This window comes from Apodemus sylvaticus, chromosome 10 (genome assembly GCF_947179515.1).
Source record: "Apodemus sylvaticus chromosome 10, mApoSyl1.1, whole genome shotgun sequence".
Classification (NCBI taxonomy): domain Eukaryota; kingdom Metazoa; phylum Chordata; class Mammalia; order Rodentia; family Muridae; genus Apodemus; species Apodemus sylvaticus.
In genome coordinates this window covers 44754450-44774684 of record NC_067481.1, presented here as the reverse complement: position 1 = coordinate 44774684, position 20235 = coordinate 44754450, and the positions used below count along the sequence as shown (strand labels likewise).

General features: G+C 51.4%; 1 protein-coding gene across 1 annotated transcript in view; it reads left to right on the top strand.

The window, feature by feature from the left end:
- Nos2 (nitric oxide synthase 2) overlaps positions 1-19038 on the top strand; it is a 29022-nt gene extending 9984 nt beyond the window's left edge. The window contains exons 8-23 of the mRNA XM_052195102.1: positions 2934-3128; positions 3479-3561; positions 3887-4031; positions 4117-4221; positions 5879-5928; positions 6224-6398; positions 7078-7210; positions 7585-7663; positions 8337-8518; positions 9521-9684; positions 11696-11903; positions 13744-13831; positions 14204-14325; positions 15408-15556; positions 16321-16515; positions 18809-19038. Coding sequence (XP_052051062.1) covers positions 2934-3128; positions 3479-3561; positions 3887-4031; positions 4117-4221; positions 5879-5928; positions 6224-6398; positions 7078-7210; positions 7585-7663; positions 8337-8518; positions 9521-9684; positions 11696-11903; positions 13744-13831; positions 14204-14325; positions 15408-15556; positions 16321-16515; positions 18809-18907 — 2172 coding nt within the window. The 3' untranslated portion in view covers positions 18908-19038. The remainder of the gene's footprint in view (positions 1-2933; positions 3129-3478; positions 3562-3886; positions 4032-4116; positions 4222-5878; positions 5929-6223; positions 6399-7077; positions 7211-7584; positions 7664-8336; positions 8519-9520; positions 9685-11695; positions 11904-13743; positions 13832-14203; positions 14326-15407; positions 15557-16320; positions 16516-18808) is intronic.
- The last annotated feature ends 1197 nt before the right edge of the window (positions 19039-20235 follow it).

Here is a 20235-nt window from a genome sequence, read left to right as displayed (position 1 = left end):
CTTCCCCCTGTGAAGGTTTCAGCCATTCACTTCCTTAAAGAACCCCTTTTGGACCAGGCCACTTCGGCAGTGTTCCTCGCCCCCACTGCCTTCTTTTCCTCCTTTAACTTGGTCTTGTTTAAGTGGTTTCCAGCATCTGGTTGTAGGTGGATGATCCTTATCTTTCTTGTTTGTTTCCTCCACTGGAAATGTGAGCTGTGCAGTGCTCAGGGCTCCCCGGGGCTGGGATCAGGACTGAGTTCACTGCTAGGCCTCTAGTCTAGCTCATGGCAGAGGACAGGAAGTGATGGAATGGGTGGGCAAGCGGAGGTGAGCCCCCTCCACATGGGCAGGGTAACTCAAGCCTCACTGGCTCGGTAGACACAGCAGCTGCTTCCTGTGTGGACTGAGCCTTCTGTCTGCCGTCACTCCTCAGCTTTGTTCCAGTGGGTTCCATTTCCTGGGGAACTTGAAGAGGTCGGGAGTCCAGAGCCTTGGGCAGGGCCATTCATTCATTCATTCATTCTTTTTTCTTTTTTTTCTTTCTTTTTCTTTTCTTTTTGGCTTTTTTGAGACAGGGTTTCTCTGTGTAGCCCTGGCTGTCCTGGAACTCACTCTGTAGACCAGGCTGGCCTCGAACTCAGAAACCCACCTGCCTCTGCCTCCCAAGTGCTGGGATTAAAGGCGTGCACCACCACTGCCCAGCCCCATTCATTTTTTCAATGGAGACTTAATGTTTGCCCCGTGAGTGCCAGGCATTAGAATGTGGGCGGCTGTCAAAAGCAATGGGATCACACAATGTCCTCCAGGGCTGGGTCACTGTCAGGAAGATTCACCTTGTGCTCAGGGAGTAAGGAGTGGTGAGCTACACAAAGAAGGAAGAGCCCCCCTGGGGCAGGCTCAGGCAGGAAGCACCACCCACCCCTGACTCACACATCCTAACCCCCAGGGACTCCCACTGCGAACCCTGCCTCGGCAGGATGCAGATATGTCCCAGCAAATCTACAGAGACCCGGTCATCCCCGATGGTGTCCTCTACTGTCCAAATTTCCAGGCTATTCTTGTCACCATCTTCCAGAACACTTTTCAAAAAGGCATGGCCTTTCCCCCTTATGAAGTAAGGACAGTAGCCAGGTGTGATGGAGCACGTGAGTCCAGCATTCAGGAGGTGGATGCAGAAGGATCATGAGTTCAAGGCCAGGCTGGGCAACTCCATGAATTATTTTTCAAAGAGGAAAACAAAACAAAAAATGGGAATTGCGTTTCCCTCACTGGGTCTTTGCCAGGATTAACTGATCATAAGACATGTTTGGAGCTCACTTGTTCCCAAGGGTGACACACGTGGTTGGCACATCTGTGCTTGTTGTAGTTATCATCTGCTCCTGACATCCAAGGGATGTCATATGTGCACTGTATATGTGCACAGACAGTCCTGGCTTATGATGGCTCCATTTGGGAATTTTTGTTACTTTACAGGGGTATGAAGGCACTGTGAATCCAGAACAACTCTACTTGGGGTTTTACAAAATTCTTCTTCTTCTTTTTTTTTTAAATCTTTTACCCTTATATGTTGTTGTTTTTTTTGTTTTTTTTTTTTTTTTCATTTTATTTTTTGTGTATGGGTGTTTTACCTGCACCACATGTGTGCAGTACCTGGCCAGAAGAGGGCATCATACCACATGGTGGCTCACAACCATCCTTAATGAGATCTGACGCCCTCTTCTGGAGTGTCTGAAGGCAGCTACAGTGTACTTTTATATATGACAGTAAAACAAATCTTTAAAAAAGAAAAAAGAAAAAGAAAACAAAAGAAACTCAGGTTGGGCTTGGTGACAAATGCCCTTACCCACTGAGCCCTCCCTCCCCCAAGTTGTAAACAAATTTCTCTTTGTCTTTTTTTTTTTTTTTTTTTTTTTTTTTTTTTTTTTTTTTTTAGTTTTTTGAGTCATGGTTTCTCTGTGTAGCCCTGGCTGTCCTGGAAAACTCACTCGGTAGACCAGGCTGGCCTCGAACTCAGAAATCCACCTGCCTCTGCCTCCCAAGTGCTGGGATTACAGGCGTGCGCCACCACCGCCCAGCTTCTCTTTGTCAAATGGATTTCCAGACTTTGGTGGGGCAGCTGCTTTTACTGGATCTTTCCAGACTAGTTTAGGTCTCTAGTTTTTAAGATGTGGATGGCTTGTCTTCCCTACACTCTGGTCCCCTCTGTCCCTACAGATGATTCTGGTGGTTTTGTGTTTGTTTGTTTTGGAGAGAGGATCTCTTGTAGCCCAGGCTGGCCTGGAACTCCCCACGTAGCTGAGGATGGCCTTGAACTCCCAATCCTCATCCTGTACCCAGAGTGCTGAGATTATAGATGCCCAGTGCTTCTTGTTCTCCAGGCAAGCACTCCACAGTGAGCCTCCTTTGAGTTTCTATTTTCTTTTCCTGAAACAAGACAGTGCAGTGTGGGCTGCCCACACCTGAGATTCTCTGCCTGCTGGTAATGCATGGAGACCTGTGCCTTCGACTTTCTGAAGGCTGCTCTTAGGGAAATTGTTCTCAGCCTTCCTAATGTTGTAACACTTTAACAGTTCCTCATGTTGTGGTGACCCCTGACCATAAAGTTATTTTCCTTGCTACTTTATAACTGTAATTTTGCTACTGCTTGAACCATATGTAACTATCTGAAATGCAGGATAGCTGATTAGTGACCCCTGAGCAGTGTGAAGGCCTGCAGGTTGAGAACCTAGGAAACTCTCATGTGACTGCGGGCTGTCAGTTATATACGTGGCTGTGGTGGTGGCCTGAGTCTCTAAGCCTGTGGGCTTGGACCTGTGTGCGTTTCTGCAACAGTCAGTGAGAAGACTGGGAGCAGGGGCGGAGCCACTGCATAGATCCCCGGCCTCCGGTGCAGACTCTCGCCGCTCTTCTCTGCTGCCATATCTCAGCCCACTCCATCTTTTTCCCTTCAGAAGCAGAATGTGACCATCATGGACCACCACACAGCTTCAGAGTCCTTCATGAAGCACATGCAGAATGAGTACCGGGCCCGAGGAGGCTGCCCTGCAGACTGGATTTGGCTGGTCCCTCCCGTGTCTGGGAGCATCACCCCTGTGTTCCACCAGGAGATGTTGAACTATGTCCTATCTCCATTCTACTACTACCAGGTCAGGGAGGAGCCTCCCGCCCTCCCCATCTTGTAGCTCAGCCATGCAGATTATGTAGTGTGACAACCCAGGGTTGTACATGCCAGCTGAGTGCCACCTTGTGTTCTCTAAGGTGCCCAGATTAGGCTTCACATTATCTAGTGTACCCAATAAAAAGATACGAAAAGTAATGGGCCTACCTTCTGTGACCATGACAGAGGAAGCCAAGTGCCCTCTGCTTTGTGGCTCATGTAGGGCCTGAGCTTTGGCTAAGCCGTGGTGGGGTGCAGTAGAGGGTCCTCTGCCTTTCCAACTTCCCCCAGCCCAAGCCCAGCCAGAACTCCACCCTCAACTCCCCTCTTTTTCTGCAGATTGAACCCTGGAAGACCCACATCTGGCAGGATGAGAAGCTGAAGCCCAAGAAGAGAGAGATCCGGTTCAGAGTCTTGGTGAAGTACGTGAAGTGGGTGTGTCCCTCTGTCTGTGCTGTGTCCCTTTTACTGAGGCAGCTTCCCTGACTCCACCATGAAGGGCAGGACATACAGAGAGTGTTCTTTATGGTGTTGGCTCCCAGAACTCTAGACACCAATTGTGAGACTGATTTGCTTCTGTAGTTCAGGACTTGCCAAGGAGACTGAGTTAGGATGCACAGGGGCCACCAGTCAGAAAATGTGAAGTGGAAGTTCATCCCCCACAACCCAGTGTCATTCCTGCTCCATCTCTTCTGGAGGCTAACTCAGTGCTCAGCTGTCTGTGTGTCTGTCTGTTCATCCCCACAGGGTGGTGTTTTTTGCTTCCGTGCTAATGCGAAAAGTCATGGCTTCCCGAGTCAGAGCCACAGTCCTCTTTGCTACTGAGACAGGGAAATCCGAGGCGCTAGCCAGGGACCTGGCGGCCTTGTTCAGCTATGCCTTCAACACCAAGGTACCCATTTAGGTGGAAGGAGTCTCGGGTGAGTGTAAGTGGCCCCCTGGGAGCCAAAGGCTGATGTCCATGGTGTGTCACACAGGTTGTCTGCATGGACCAGTATAAGGCAAGCGCCTTGGAAGAGGAGCAGCTACTTCTGGTGGTGACGAGCACGTTTGGGAATGGAGACTGTCCCAGCAATGGACAGGTGGGTGGTTGGGGACATTGGTCATCTGGGGGTAGAGGGGCTCGGGAGGACCAAGGGTCCAGGGGACTCAGCATGACCTGGAAGTAAGTACTGAGGTCACTTTGGGTTCTTACGCCATTTTCCCCAATGGCACACAGTGCCTTCTTGTGACTTGACCAGCTCTTGTTTATGTGTGTTTAGATTACTTGAGGGGATTTGTTACATTTACTTATTTATATTTGTTTTGTGTATGTGTGCGTGTGCGCGTGTGCGTGCGCCCAACAGCTTGCATACGGAGGTCAGAGGATACCTTGCAGGAGACAATTCTTACTTCTGTAATGTGAGTCCCTGTGGTTTTCAGCCTTGGTGGCACTTTTACCTCCTGAGCCAACATTGCAGCCACAACCTACTTTTAAAAAAAGATTTGGAAATCCTTACTTAACTGCACATAGTGATGTGTACTTGCAATCCCAGAACTTGGCAGTTGAGGCAGGAGGATCACAAATTTGGGCCCAGCCTGGACTCCATAGGAAAGCTTGACTCAAATTCCCCTTCAACAAGGATTCCTATTTAGGAGCTGGAGAGATGGCTCAGCAGGTAAAATGGATTGCTGCACTTCCAAAGGACCCCAGTTCAGTCCCAGCACCCATATCAGGTGGCTTGCAGTCTCCTATAACTTCAGCTCCAAGGAATTCAACATTGTCTTCCAGCCTCCCTGGGCACCTAGACTCTTGTACATAATAAACACACTCTCTGACACAAATATTTCCTTAAAACAAATTCTTTTTTTTTTTTTTGAAAAAAAATATATTGGGGCTGGAGAGATGACTCAGCAGTTATGAGTACTAACTGCTCTTCCAGAGGTCCTGAGTTCAATTCCCAGCAACCACACGGTAGCTCACAACCATCTGTAATGGGATCCGATACCCTCTTCTGGTGTGTCTGAAGACAGTGACAGTGTACTCACGTATATAAAATAAATAAATAAATCTATTTGTTTTAGATAGTTTTTTTCAAATTATTTATCTTATGTATATGCATACACTGTAGTGCTCTTAACCACTGAACCATCTCTCCAGCCCAAATAAATAAATCTTAAAAAAACAAACAAAAACTGTATCATTCTCAAAAAGGAAACTGGGCCAACCACGTGAATTTTGTCTAACTGGCCTCACGCAAGCCTGCTTAGCCTTGTGCCGTGAGCCAGATGTTAAGGTTTGGTTAGCACCAATTTGAGTTCATCTCTCTAGCATTGGAAGGATGAAATGGCCATTGAAAAGAAAGTGCACAAGAAGAGATTACAAAGGGCTTAGCTTCCCACAGTGTGATGGGTCCCACGCTGCCTAAGTCAGTTTCCTGGAAATCAAAGTTATTTTAGAGAATCTGTTGCTCCTAGCGACTTCCAAGCAAGAAGCGAGGTTCATATTCTTTTTGAGGAACCTTGTGTTCTTTCAGAGCTAAATGGGGACCCCAAAGACTTCTGTGTCTTCCACTGAGGGGCAGGGTCCCACGGGAGCTGGTTCAGCTGGAGTGAGGGGCAATGTGGATTTGTCCAGTGGCTTTCCCCCTAGGATCTGGATTTTTTGCCTGCTCAGTGTTTAGACAGACCATCATAGTGAAGGAAAGCAGTGGTTTTATAGCTCCTGGCCTGAGAACTCTGGTTCCTTGTCTTTTGTAGACTCTGAAGAAATCTCTGTTCATGCTGCGAGAACTCAACCACACCTTCAGGTGAGGCACTCTCCATATCCCTGCCTCCTGGGACCCAGCCTAGGATCAGACCAAGGAGCAGGGTGTGCACAGGATGTCCAGGGGCAGACAGAGTCTGAGGTTTGTCCTCTGAATAGGTTGAGGATCAAGACATAGAAATCAAGTCCCTCTTGTAGGTTTGCAGGCTTAGAGTCCATTGGTCACATGACCGAGGAAGGCCAGACTACAGTGTGACTCAGTGGGCACGGGTCTGTCCTGCAGGCCACGGGCACTGCTGCCAGCCATCCTGAATCTCCGTGTGTGTCCTTCCTGGCAGGTATGCCGTGTTTGGCCTTGGCTCCAGCATGTACCCTCAGTTCTGCGCCTTTGCTCATGACATCGACCAGAAGCTGTCCCACCTGGGAGCCTCTCAGCTTGCTCCGACAGGAGAGGGGGACGAACTCAGCGGGCAGGAGGATGCCTTCCGCAGCTGGGCTGTGCAGACCTTCCGGGTCAGTGTCCAGCCAGACAGGCTGTAATGCGTTCATGCCAAACACATCTGGGCCTGGCGTCCTGGGTGTCATGACCTCTACCAGGTGTAGAGTGGGAGTACAGCCCAACCCCCCCCCTTCCACCAAGTAGATTGTCACTCTAGTGTGATGCTTCAGGCGAGAGATGGTAACTGATCCACTCCCTCCCCTGACCTTATGTCTCCAGGGCTCTTCCTACTAATAGACTTGGCTACCTTGAGATAGTGAGGTCTTCCTTCAGTCTCCCAGCTCTGCAGAGGAAGGGACAGAGGACACACTGCTTAGCTCTCATGACCTGATTTTTATCTCCTTAAATCTTTACTCTCTGGGTTCCTCCCTGCTGGTGAAGGGAGCTTAACACTGAAATGAATGGACAGCAATGGGAAGTCCAGTAGACGTGGTTCCAAGTCTCTGTGAGTTTTTCTATCAGGATCAGGAAGACCCAGACTTCCCTTGCTATGCGGAAAGGGATAAATATATGATGACAACTTTAATATCCATCACAATAGCGATAACCACTATGTGCCAAGCCTGGGATTCTCTGAGCTCTTCCAGCCCCCTTCAGATGGCACGCTGAGGTGTTCTGTCATGCATCCGTTTGGTGTTTAACCCATGGTGAGGGATGGGGATGGTGATGGCGCCATTTTGCCTAACTTTCCAGGCCGCCTGTGAGACATTTGATGTTCGAAGCAAACATCACATTCAGATCCCGAAACGCTACACTTCCAATGCAACATGGGAGTCGCAGCAATACAGGCTCACCCAGAGCCCAGAGCCTTTAGACCTCAACAAAGGTAACAGCTTCTCTGCACCCTACTAGCCTTTCCTCCTTAAGTTGAGGCTGTCTGAGCCCTGAACCAGTAGTCAAGGACTCCACCATGCCCTTCTGAACTGCCAGGCATCTGTCTCCCTGGCTACAGAACTTGTTGGTACAGAGCTTCAGGCTGAGGGAGAGTGGGTCAGGACCCCCGGGAGAGTAGTAGTGAGCACAGGGAGCCAGCATCAGTGGGTGGGTGGTGGAGTTAACCCTGCCAGGCACCGTGCCAGCCTCTTGGCCCACATGAACTGCCCACCAAGGACAGGAACATGCAGGAGAACTCAGCTCAGCATATGGGACTTGCCCCAGCACGGCTCAGGAGCTCTGTGTCATGTCTATCTGTCTTCCCAGCCCTCGGCAGCATCCATGCCAAGAACGTGTTCACCATGAGGCTGAAATCCCAGCAAAATCTGCAGAGCGAGAAGTCCAGGTAAGGACGGGCAGGGATGCTTGGCTAGTGTCTGAGACTGCTCTGGAGAGCACAAAGAACCAGAGAGTCGCTCTGTCCGTGGGAGGGGAGACATGCCCACCAAGGTTATCACCACCGGCACCACCTTCTCTGCCACCTTCTTGGCATCTGTGCCTTTGCCCACTTTGGAAGCTGGATGTCTGCCTCACTGGCGCTTCCTCACTCTGAACTCTCACTACAGGGAGTGACCAGGAGGTACTCAGACCGTTTGAGTCTTCAGACTTTTCATGCCAGTGTTTGGCAAAGATGCTGGAATTTCCCAGCTGGGTGGAAGAGGGTGTGAGCGATCTGTGATTTCATCGGTGTTGTCCCTCCTCTCCTGTTCTCCTGTCCTGAGGAAAGTGGCCTCAGTTCCAATGAGGACAGGATTTGTTCTGGAGAAAAGGAAGGCTACTTCTGGTGCCCACACACTCTGAGCACGATGCTTCTTGTGGCAGAAGTGTAGACAAGGCCTCCATGCTCCCTGCTCTGCTAGGGAAGGCTGTAGTCAAACTCCTCCAGGAAACTCCGGAGCACCGAGGGGTCCCCAGCTGAGGGGGTGGCTTGTCACAACTGGCTGGTGACCACACTGGTGGCAGGAGAACACTTATCCTGGGGAATCGACAGTCCCGCATGACTCCCTTTTCTTCTGTAGCCGCACCACCCTCCTTGTTCAGCTCACCTTCGAGGGCAGCCGAGGGCCCAGCTACCTGCCCGGAGAGCACCTGGGCATCTTCCCAGGCAACCAGACCGCCCTGGTGCAGGGCATCTTGGAGCGAGTTGTGGATTGTCCTACACCACACCAAACTGTGTGCCTGGAGGTCCTGGATGAGAGCGGTGAGCCCCTGGGCCCAGACAAACCTCTGTTTCCCTCACTCCCATCCCTGAGGACTGGGCCTGTGTCTGTCCTGATCTAGTCCCATCCCAGCTCACGGGACAAGCTTCCTGGCCTTCACTGGTCGTGATGCCTCTCCATAGCCTTGGAGGAAGCATTGCAGAAGCAAATCCTGGTAGTGTCCACCATCATCCAGGAAAAAGGGAGTCAGCCTGAAACTTAGAGACAAGACGCTTGCATCTTTGGGGCTGTAAGAATCCAGATGTGGTCCACATGAGAGACACATTAATAATAAAGTCCTTGTCTCTGGAAGGAAGCGAGGGGAGAGGGGAGGAATTAAAAGCAATGTGCTAACACGCACTAAACACCTGTGGACCAGGGAACAACGGGCACTGTGCCAGCGATTTCCCAGTTGTGGCTGTTACTCACTGCCACTGCCAGCACGGGCTGAGTCGTCATATCTGTTTCTCAAGGAAGCAGCTGGAGGTCACAGGACTCAGACACCCAGCTGGGAAGTGGGAGCCAGAGTTTGTACCTGGGTCATGCTGTGACTCTCCACATGCTGTCTCTTGGGACTCCTGAAGCCCAGCCACCACAATTTGCATTGATCTGTTCACCAGAGCCTCTTGCTTCAATACCCCGGGGTGGGGGTGGGGGGCTGTAGCCATAAACCTCTCTCTAAAAGAGCAACCAGCCTCTGGGGCGTACATCTGTCTCCAGTGGACTTAGTCGCTAAGTTTGAGGTTCACCTGGGGATGTCAGAGACTCAAGTACCGGGCCACTGAAGGATGTGCCTAGTCTGTCAGGACAAAGTTAATATGGGTGCCCACTTGGGGGCATTTTTTCAGCCCACCCTGGCAGCCCTGTCTCAGCACCAGCTCCTCATCTTTGCTTTTTCTGGAGCCAAGATGTCAGTCATCCCTCCCTTGCAGGTGGAGGAGTCATCATATGAGAGACCCAAGCAGGCCTTTCCCCACCTTGACACCTTTCTTCCTTCCATTCAGGCAGCTACTGGGTCAAAGACAAGAGGCTGCCCCCCTGCTCACTCAGCCAAGCCCTTACCTACTTCCTGGACATCACTACCCCTCCCACCCAGCTGCAGCTCCACAAGCTGGCTCGCCTTGCCACGGAAGAGGCTGACAGGCAGAGGTTGGAGGCCTTGTGTCAGGTGAGGGTCTGGCTGGTGGATGAGGCAGGGGCATTTCATAGAGTGGAGGGAACAGCGCCCAGAGCAGAGTTCAACCTCTGAGACCATCCTTCTGAGTCCCTAGGTGTGCCTTGTCCATACTTATCTGGGGCTAGGTATTGTCTGCTGCCCCATCCCAAGTACACAGTAGCACTGAGTGAGTCTCTTGAAGTCAGTATGCTGTAACCTGAATTCATTATGTGTCCCATTTCTGTGGCTAAATGCATGACAGAAGGAATTTAAGGGAAGGAGGGTTCATTTTAGGTCATCACGGTGGGGTGTCATGACAACAGGATGTGAGTGGCAGGTCACATTGCTTCCGGAGTGAGGAAGTAGGAGAGGTGGACGCTGATGTGTCTGAAGTCCCAGCCAATAGGAATTCAGGGTGGGTCTTCCCCAGTTAAATCTCTAGAAACTCCTTCACCTGGGTGTGTTCCATGGTGATCTGAAATCTAGTCAGGTTCACAGTGTCATCAGTAGCCAAAGTGCACTTCCTTGGAATCTGACTAGAGGGGCAGCCTCTGTGGATGGCCTTTGTCTTCCCAAATGTGGAACAAACTTGACAATGGGCAAATGGATATACTGGCAGGTGGGGAGCTGGGTTAATAGTTAGTGGGGTGATCCATTAAGTTATTTGCAACTTCTAAGTCCGTTTCTTTGTAAGAGGCACTAGACACAAAGTCACGGGGCACATTGTCACCATCTCAACAACTCTGTGTAAATGGCTGCATCCACCTCACTCCACAAGGACTAGGGTTAAGTTAGGAAGGACATCTGGCCATGACTTGAACCCAGATTCAGTTGGTTCCAAGTTACAGTACAGTAAGGAAATTAGCCCACTGGGTAGGGTGGCACATGCCTGTGATTCCAGCATGCAGGAGGCTGAGGCAGGAGGATAGTGAGTTTGGGCCAACAATGAGCTCAAGACCAGCCTGGGCTATGTAGCAAGATCATGCCTCCCTATCCTCCCCAAAGAGAGAGGGCGCTGAGCCCTGCCGTGAGCTGATGATGTTGGGGAGCTTTGATGTTTTCTTTGTTTTGTGGGTGCTAGCATTCCCCTCAGACCTTCACACTTGCCGGGCTCTACCACTGAGACAAACTCCTATCTCTTCTCTTTCTTTTTATTCTGAGGCAGGATCCCACAAAGTTAGCCAAGCTAGCTCTCAATTCAATCTGTAATGCCCGTTGGCCTTAAACTTGGAATCCTCCTGCCTCAGCCTTCTAACTAGCTGGGGTTACAATCCTGCCCCATTCTCATCCTAACCCTACCCATAGTAGTGTTCTAGGCACAAAGCCCCATAAGCCCTCTTCCCTCCCCCTGTTCCCCAATCCACGCCTTCCCGCTTCCCTGTCCTGGTATTCCCCTACACTGCTGCACTGAGCCTTTCCAGGACCAGGACCTCTTCTTCCTTCTTCTTGGGCATCATTTGATATGTGAATTGTTTAGGAAGAGGGCTTATGGGACTTTTGGGGAGGGGGGATCCAGGAAAGGTGAAATCATTTGAAATGTAAATAAAGAATATATCGAATAAAAAATAAAACAGTAGGGAAAAGAAAGCTTAAAATGCTAGAACTGATATAAATAAAATAAAAACTAAAAATTATTTTTAAGAAAGTATCAGTGAAGGTAAGCAATAATGAACAAATTAATAAAGGAGCTGTGGTTTGTCTATGCAAAGAGAGAGAGAGAGTGGGAGAGAGAGGAAGGGAGGAAGGGAGAGAAGGAGGAAGGGGGAGAGAGAGAGAGAGAGAGAGAGAGAGAGAGAGAGAGAGAGAGAGAGAGAGAGAGAGAGAGAGAGAGAGAGAGAGAGAGAGGTTTACTAGCTGCCCCGGCCTTGCTTCCCATCCAACGGAGTAGCCTCAGCACCCTGGACAGCGTCCACCCTCGCCCTGCCTGTTGAGGGAATGGATGGATACTGACTGGGTGGGGCATCCCCTCCTCCCACAGGGCAGGGCAGGTCTCCCGACCCCTCACACCACCCTTGTCTTTCAGCCCTCAGAGTACAATGACTGGAAGTTCAGCAACAGCCCCACGTTCCTGGAGGTGCTGGAAGAGTTCCCTTCGTTGCGCGTGCCTGCCACCTTCCTGCTGTCCCAGCTCCCTATCCTGAAGCCCCGCTACTACTCCATCAGCTCCTCCCAGGACCACACCCCCTCGGAGGTTCACCTCACTGTGGCCGTGGTCAACTATCGCACCCGAGGTGAGACAGGCAGACTCTGGTGACATCTGCGCCGGTCCTTCTAGGGGCAGCTGTCCTCGATTGCTTTCTGCTGCTGTGACCAATACTATGACTGCCGCCATTCAGGGGGAAGATCCAGTTTAGGGGTTTGTTGAACTGACAGGTTACAACTGTCACCAGGGGAAGCCGAGGCAGGCCCGGTGGAGGAACACTACCGAGTGGTTTGTTCCCTCTGGCTTGCTCAGCTCTGTCCCTTACACAGCTCAGGATCAGCACCGCTCACAGTAGGCCAGACTCTTCTGCATCAATTAGCACTTAGGAAAGCACCCCACAGACACGCCCATAGTCCGATCTGATGACTCGTCCTCCACTGAGGGTTCCTCTTCCAAGGTGTATCAAGTTGATGGCCAAGATTGATCACTACAACAGCTGTTCAGACCTTTGTCAGCTCCACGCTGCCGTGACAGCCACCTGCCAGAGTTGTCAGTGATGTAAGATGCTGGATAGGCACAGTGTCACAGAGCAGGCATGAAGCGTCACAGAGCCAGGCATGAAGCTCGCTCCTTTGTCTCCCATCCCAACCTGTGGGAGACGCCTTCCATGTGTATTTTTACAAGGCAGGAAAAAGAGGCATGGAGAGGGTTAACCCACTTGTTCAGAGACACCTGTCATTAACTAGAGACTCAAATTCAGGGAGTTTAGCTGCTGAAGCTAAGAACTGGCCCATCGTTACAGTCTCTGGCTGTTAAATGGGCTCGGACGTGAAACGCCTTGGATTGTAGGGAGCCCAGTTATTTTTGGTCATCCTAATGATGCAGCTGGATGCAGGGAACCTTCTTTCGATTTTTCATTCCCTCAGTGTTCCCGTCCTGTGATGGCTCTGTCTCACCTCCATGCTGGGGTCACACTGGGGGTAGAAACTGCAGACAGGCCCTGCCTCACAGAACAGCCAGAGGTCAAAAGGAGCTCAGGCACGGACATATGTTTGTGTGGGTGCCCAGAAGTCCCAGGTATCATGAGGGCGTGTGAAGCTACCACAACCTAGGAGGTCCAGGGACCAAGCTTGGATCCTCCCCGGACGGACCTCCTGTTGTAACCGATGTAACTGAATTCTGTTTGAGCCGGACGTGCTGGGAAGAGTCCACATGGCTGAGATCTCTCTCCTTGGCAAAGAGCGCCATTTGTAAATACTGGACAGAGCCTGTGTCTGTCCATCCTCACTAACCATGCCTCACCATTGAATGAAAGAGGAGATGCAGGGGAGCCCTGAGAAGGCTGGTTCACGCGGAACACACCCAGTTGCTAAAGGCCTCCCTCATGTGTCAGGTCAACGTAACCCAGAGGAGACTGGGGTACCCACAAGCCCAAGAAAGACTTCTAGGAAAGGCTGAGGTGCCAGACAGACATGGGGAGTGGAAGACTGTCCCTCACCCAGAGTTCCTATTGGCAAAGGCATCCTTTATGAGGACACTCAACCATGGCCAGCCCTGGGGTGTGATCTCACACAGCTGTGGGCAGAGCCTTGGTGGGGAGAGGTTGCTGGGAGGGTCCCTGGACAAACACTTGGGAGATGCTATAGCTTAAGACTGGAGAGCCTGAGCATGAACCTGAGTCTCCACCATGACTTTAGTCATCCGCTCCGTTTTCTCTGACTCTGTGACTCAGTTTCTACAATGGTAAAGGGACAGTTGCTCAGCAGGTCCCTGACTGCCTTCCCCGATCCATGTAGACAGTTGGGAGAGAAGGTAACTCCTCATGCAGGAACCAACCGCCCAGCAGGGCTTGACACTGTGGGAAGAACAGGCAGCTGGGTTCATGAAGACCACGAGGCGTGTTAGTCAGGCCTGTGTTATCTTTGCAGATGGTCAGGGTCCCCTGCACCATGGTGTCTGCAGCACCTGGATTAGTAACCTGAAGCCCCAGGACCCAGTGCCCTGCTTCGTGCGAAGGTAAGCACACACTTTGGAGCCCCTGACCCCTGGAGATTCTGCAGTGCAAGGGAAGGGTCTAAGACTGAGTCTTCTCTTGGCTCATAAAGGCTTGGCAGGAACTCTTTATCTCCTTATTTTGCCATCTGGCTACAAGGTGTAGTGGAGTCTGTGGCGAGGCTAAAGTGATGCTCGTGGTGGGGTCCAATGAGACTGGCCCGAGTGTGGGAGAGGCTGTGCCTGGGCCAGGAAGATAAAGCCACACACAGGGCTTGGGATTGGCATTGCCCTCCATCCCCGCCAGGCGCCCAGGTCCCCGCCAGCCCTATCCGACATGTGCTTCTGCTTGGGGTATCTGCAGACCAGGGTCTTTCTCCTCCTGTCTCCCTACAGTGCCAGTGGCTTCCAACTCCCTGAGGACCCCTCCCAGCCTTGCATCCTCGTTGGGCCTGGTACAGGCGTGGCCCCCTTCCGAAGCTTCTGGCTGCAACGGCTCCATGACTCCCAGTGCAGAGGTACAGCTCTCAATAGGAAGGGACTGTGCCTGTCACCGTGATCGATGCGATCATTACACAGGCACATCAAATGGCCACACCATATTCCATAACTAAGTACACAGATGTGCAGTGTTTGACCCTGCCCACTCCCTTTCTCCACATTTCCTTGTTATTTTTTAGTGTATTTAGAGGAGTGTGTCCTGGTGTACATGTGGAGGTCAGAGGTCAACTTGCTTTACCGTCTTCCGGGAATCAAATTCCCCTTGTCAGGCATGATGGCAAGCACCTCCCCATCTCCCCGCTGAGCCCTCTCATCAGCCCATTTTGCCGGGTTTTAAATGCTTGCCTTGTTGCTGGACCATCCATTAACAACACAGAGCCTATGTAGAGGTTCCCGAGTTAAGGGGGAACGGGAGTAACAGACTTTAGATGAAGACATTTTCTTTCTACTTGAGAAATAGCTGAGAAGGATGGACAGCTCTGTCTGGAATCCTCCAGGTGAGGCTTTTCTGGAAGGATCCGTTAGCAATGTTTGACCTTCAAGATCCTGAACATGGAGTCTAGCACAGCCAATAGCATCAGGAGGTTGTGGAGATGCCCTGGATGCCTGAGGCCTCCGCGCCTGTATTTGATGGCAGAAGAAGGCCACACATTTCTGATATTTCACTAAAAGAATGTCCTTAGCATGTTACACACACACACACACACACACACACACACACATCTATGTATTTGAGACAAGGTCTTGTTATTGTAGCCCTGGCTGAACTAAAAATTCCATATATAAATGAGGCTGTCCCCGAATTTGCAGGACTCAATCCTCCTGCCCGTAATTCCCAAGAACTGACTATAATAATATTTCAAAAGAAGGAAAATTAAAATGCAATATGTCAAATAAAAGAAAGAGTAATGTGTCGGCATAATCAGAACTGATACTGAACTCCCCCCACCCCCTCTCCAAACCATATTTTTTAAGAGTGCCTCCCTTAGCTATAAGACAGGGATAAAGCCAAATCAGAAACCTACCTATTGGGTACCTGGTGGTCATGGGTTGCCCTCTGGTGGCCACTGTGGTAACTGCAATCTTCTGGGTCTTCAAGGGCTCAAAGGAGGCCGCATGACCTTGGTGTTTGGGTGCCGGCACCCAGAGGAGGACCACCTCTATCAGGAAGAAATGCAGGAGATGGTCCGCAAGGGAGTGCTGTTCCAGGTCCACACAGGCTACTCCAGGCTGCCCGGCAAGCCCAAGGTAAGCACAGCCACCCGGCAAGCTGTCAGAGTGATGGCCAGTGCTCAGGCTATCCAGCCCTTCTGATCCAAGCCTTTGCCCCCTCTGGTCTACAGTGAAGATGCACGGTGTCAGGGAGATGTGAGGAGCACTGTGACAACACCATGCTCACTGTAGTTTAATCTCCACAGCGCAGCCACCTGCAGATGCCTAGCGGCTCTGGGACGCAGGGCTGTGCCAGGAGATGTGGTGTAGGCTGGCTTAGCTCAGCAAGACTGGAAGATGGAGCTGATCCCACCAGGGCCCTCAGGTGGGCGCTCTGCTCCAGGGGTGTGAATGGTGCACACAGACTCTCCATTCAGATCAGTGTGAACATGCCCTGAGGACGCCCTTTGCATCCTGTGGGAGGGCCATTGGTCATCTTAGGTGAAAAACCAAAACAGACAAACGACTCCAGAACAACTGCAGGGCTTTCTTTATAAGTGGGGAGCCTAGGAGCCTAGACTCAAGCCACAAATCAGAGCTGGGACCGATCCATACCGGGATGCCTCCTCTTTCTGGGGTGTAGGCAGGCAGACCCCAGAGCCCTAGACGGAGCTATAAGCTTGATGTCTCTGAAGTGTGGTGAACTCAGGGAAGCCAGGAGGACAGGATACTTGTATATCCTGAGCTGACATGCTGACTGAAGCCCTCCGTGGCCCTCTTCCCCTCCCCATGGCCAGTGTGCCTGACCACAGTGACATCAGCGTCCAGGGCTAGTCCCACCATGTCCTCTGTGCTCTTAGGTCTACGTTCAGGACATCCTGCAGAAGCAGCTGGCCAGCGAGGTACTCAGCGTGCTCCACGGGGAGCAGGGACACCTCTACGTTTGTGGCGATGTGCGCATGGCTCGGGATGTGGCTACCACTTTGAAGAAGCTGGTGGCCACCAAGCTGAACTTGAGCGAGGAGCAGGTTGAGGACTATTTCTTCCAGCTCAAGGTATGGGAGATGGGGTGGGAGCCTCAAGGCAGGAGTAGGCCAAGGGCCCATGCCTTTGGAACCAGGGCCAGAACAGCAGAACTGGGGGTGCCCTGAGACCCTCTGCACCGCTGCTAAAATCTAGAGGAGACTGGCTGGGCTCCTGGAGCCTGGCCTTTCCATGCCACAGGGGTTGCCAACAAGCTGAGAAATCAGGCCAATGTGTTCTATTTCTCTATCCATGGGATGAAAGCAGCGGCCTCTGCTCCCCGTACTCCTGCCTAAATGCAGATCAGGGCTGTGTTGGCTTGTCCCCTGTTGGTATAGGGAACGTACACTTATTTGTGATAGGCTGCTGCCTGGGTGCCCTCGTTTTTGGCAGGAAGGGCTCTTTGTTTTGTTTTCTTTTTGTTTTGGTTTTTTTGGTTTTTTGGATTTGGTTTTTTCTAGACAGGGTTTTTCTGTGTAGCCCTGGCTGTCCTGGAACTCACTCTGTAGACCAGGCTGGCCTCGAACTCAGAAATCTGCCTGCCTCTGCCTCCCAGAGTGCTGGGATTACAGGCGTGCGCCGCCACCACCACCACCCCCCCACCCCCCCACCCCGGCTAAGGAAGGACTCTTGATAGCAGGGCCTACCTTGTACCAGGTGCTCACCAGTGACTGTCCTGTGACCTTTCCTTCTGCCCTCAGGGCTTTATGAGGGATGAATGATTGTCACATCATTTTGCAGATGGACGGGGCCTTGGTGCCCTAATAGTGAAAGTGAGAGGACTCTCTCTTCTTTTCCTTCTCTCTGTCTCTCTGGTCCCTAAACCCGCCTTTAAGGCTCCACATTTATGTCAAGCACCTACTATGTGTTAGAGGTAAGACTCAGTTAACAAAACAGGTGAAAAATTTGTCAATTTTTTGACAAATTTTGTGATTATGGAACACATCTGTAACGCCAGCACTGGGGAGGTGGAGGCCCAAGGGTCACAAGTTCAAGGCTGTTCCTTGGTTTCATAGTCAGTCCAAGGCTAGCCTGGGCTACACGAGATCCTGGTTCAAAAGTACAAAAGCAAAAGGCCTACCTAGACGGAGTTTACACTCTGGCAGAGTTGATTAGGTCAAGCACACAGGATGTGCACAGCTTAGGTAAGACGCAGAACGGCAGCTCAGAGCTGGGGTGCGCATGGTGTAATGAAGAGGTTTGGGGAAAGGGACACTGGGAGGTGACATTTGAGAAAAAAATCCTGAAGAAGATAAGGGAGAAGAAGAAGATAAGGGAGAAGCCTTGTGCACTCTGGAGACAGGTCCAGACTATTCCGCAGGACAGCAGTATGTTCAAAGTTCCTGGGATGCAGACTATTCTGACACCTGTGATGACCACCAAGGGCATTGTGGGTACCTCCCAAAATGTGTTCAGTGCTTGCCAGCTCTGCTCATGGATGTTTGGCATCATTAACAACAGGCTGTGAGGAGCAGGTGGGGCAGAGGCAGTGCACACCTGTCAGTCCTAAGGCTTTGGGGAAGCTGAGGCAGGAGAGTGATAAGTTCAAGTCAGTATAGGCTACCTAGGGCTGCAGAAATGCAGAGGACATACCTGTGACTTCAGCTCCAGGGCATCTGATGTCTCTTCTAGCCTCTCAGGGCACAGCGCACATGTACGTGTACACACACACACACACACACACACACACACACACGAAAACAAATTGTAGCCAGACATGGCTGCACATGCACATCTTTAATTCTAAATTATAGCACTCAGAAGGCAGAGGCTCCTTTATTTTTTATTTACTTTAATTTAAAAAGAGAAAATAAGTGCCAGGGGTAAAGATCAGGCCTTGCCTAGCCTAGTATATAAAAGGCTCCAGATTTGGGTTCTAGTACTAAGGGAAAAAATAGATTCCAAGGCCTGATCATCTGGTACACACGTCCGGTCCACAAGGAACCGCAGGTGTCTTTACTGTAGGGTTTCTCTCGGAGCACTCAGCCTGCTGCTGATTTCCAGGCTTGGATAAAGGGAGGCGCACGGCCCACCCTGCACACGCTGATCTCAAAGCTCACATCTGATGCGGATGAGCACTGGGCGGGCAGTGGGACCGCCACCCATGCGTGAAGCGTGGGAAGAGGCTGAGGTGGGCCACACACCTCAGAGGAAAAATCCAAGCCTGGGCAGCAATCCAGACAACGGGGATAGACACGGGGCTGATGAGCGCCTGTGTCACCAGGAAGCTGTGGCAGCCCCAGGCTTTTGTCCCAGCTTAGACGTGATAACTGAGAGGTGGTTGGACCAGCAGGGTGACGCTGCGATTTCTGTTTCCCCTCGCAGAGCCAGAAACGTTATCATGAAGATATCTTCGGTGCAGTCTTTTCCTACGGGGCGAAAAAGGGCGGCGCCTTGGAGGAGCGCAAAGGCACGAGACTCTGACAGCCCAGAGGAGTTACAGCTTCTGGCACAGAGTGAAAGAGGATGAGGGGCTCGGGGAGACAGCGGAAAGGCAATGTCTCCCCAGCCCCTCATGCCACCCCTCCCCCACCCTGCCAAGTAGTATTGCACTATCGTGGACTACTGAATCTCTCCTCTCCTCCCTCCCCTCTTCTCCCTCCCCTCCCCTCTTCTCCGCGCCCCCCCCCCCCCCGCCCCATTTCCTCCACCCTCCCACTTCTCTCTCTTACCTCTCTTCCTTGGAGCTGAGAGCAGAGAAAAATTAACCTCCTGACTGAAGCACTTTGGGTGACCACAAGGAGGCGCCATGCCTCCGCTCTACTATTTAGCTGCACTATGTACAGATATTTATACTTTGTATTTAAGAAAACAGATACTTTTGCCTACTCCCAATGATGGCTTGGGCCTTCCCTGTGTGATCCTTTGATGAACATATTTATATAAAATACATTTTATTTTAATCACCCTGAGTATTTATTTGATCAAGTTTTGTTGCGAAACCATTCTCCAGTAATATATATGGGTTGGGGTTGTCGAGCCCCAGAGTCTGGACAATGATTCTCCCATGAGGGAGCACATTAACCAGATGCCCAGGGGACAGCAGATGAAGTCTTTGTTTGTCTTCAGTCATGGTCATGGCAAGGTGGTCCAGATCTGGACCTTCTGCAGGGTGTGGTGAGACCGGCGGTTCTTCGTGAGAGCCAGGGTTGCCTGAATAACCTCCACCCTCACCCTGTCTTAGAAATGATGTGCTTGGGTACTGTGGCGGTTCCTCCGCTGGCAGAGTGTTCGCCTAGCATACACAGCCCTGAGCGTGCTCTCCAGCGCTGCGTAACCGTAGGAAGACCGGCACACGCTGCTGCAATCCCGGCACTTACGAGGTGGAGGCAGGGGGATTTGAAGTCTAAGGTCACAGACCTCAAATACAGCTCCATAGTGACTTTGAGACCATCTGAAACGGAGAGAGCATGTTGGCTGCGCTCCATGCCCAGTTTGCTGAGAGTTTAGCCTGTCGTGATCTGGTTCCTGGGCAGGACAGGTTTAGTTCTCTGCATGTGACACCTTGCTGTGACAGACACTACCATCCTCACCTGCTCTGGAGGTCATGAGCTCCTGTTTACACCACGCCTCCTTGCCAGACGCCCTCATTGCTGGTCTCTGCCCTGCACTGAGATAAGCTGCTCCCTCTTCCCTTTCCACAGCTGCATCAGATGAAGCAGAGGAGGCAGGGGCAAGGGGCCCAAGGGTCTCTCATTGCCCACAGAAATCCCCTGCCCCTGGCAGCAATGCACCTGAACAGTGTGGCCCAT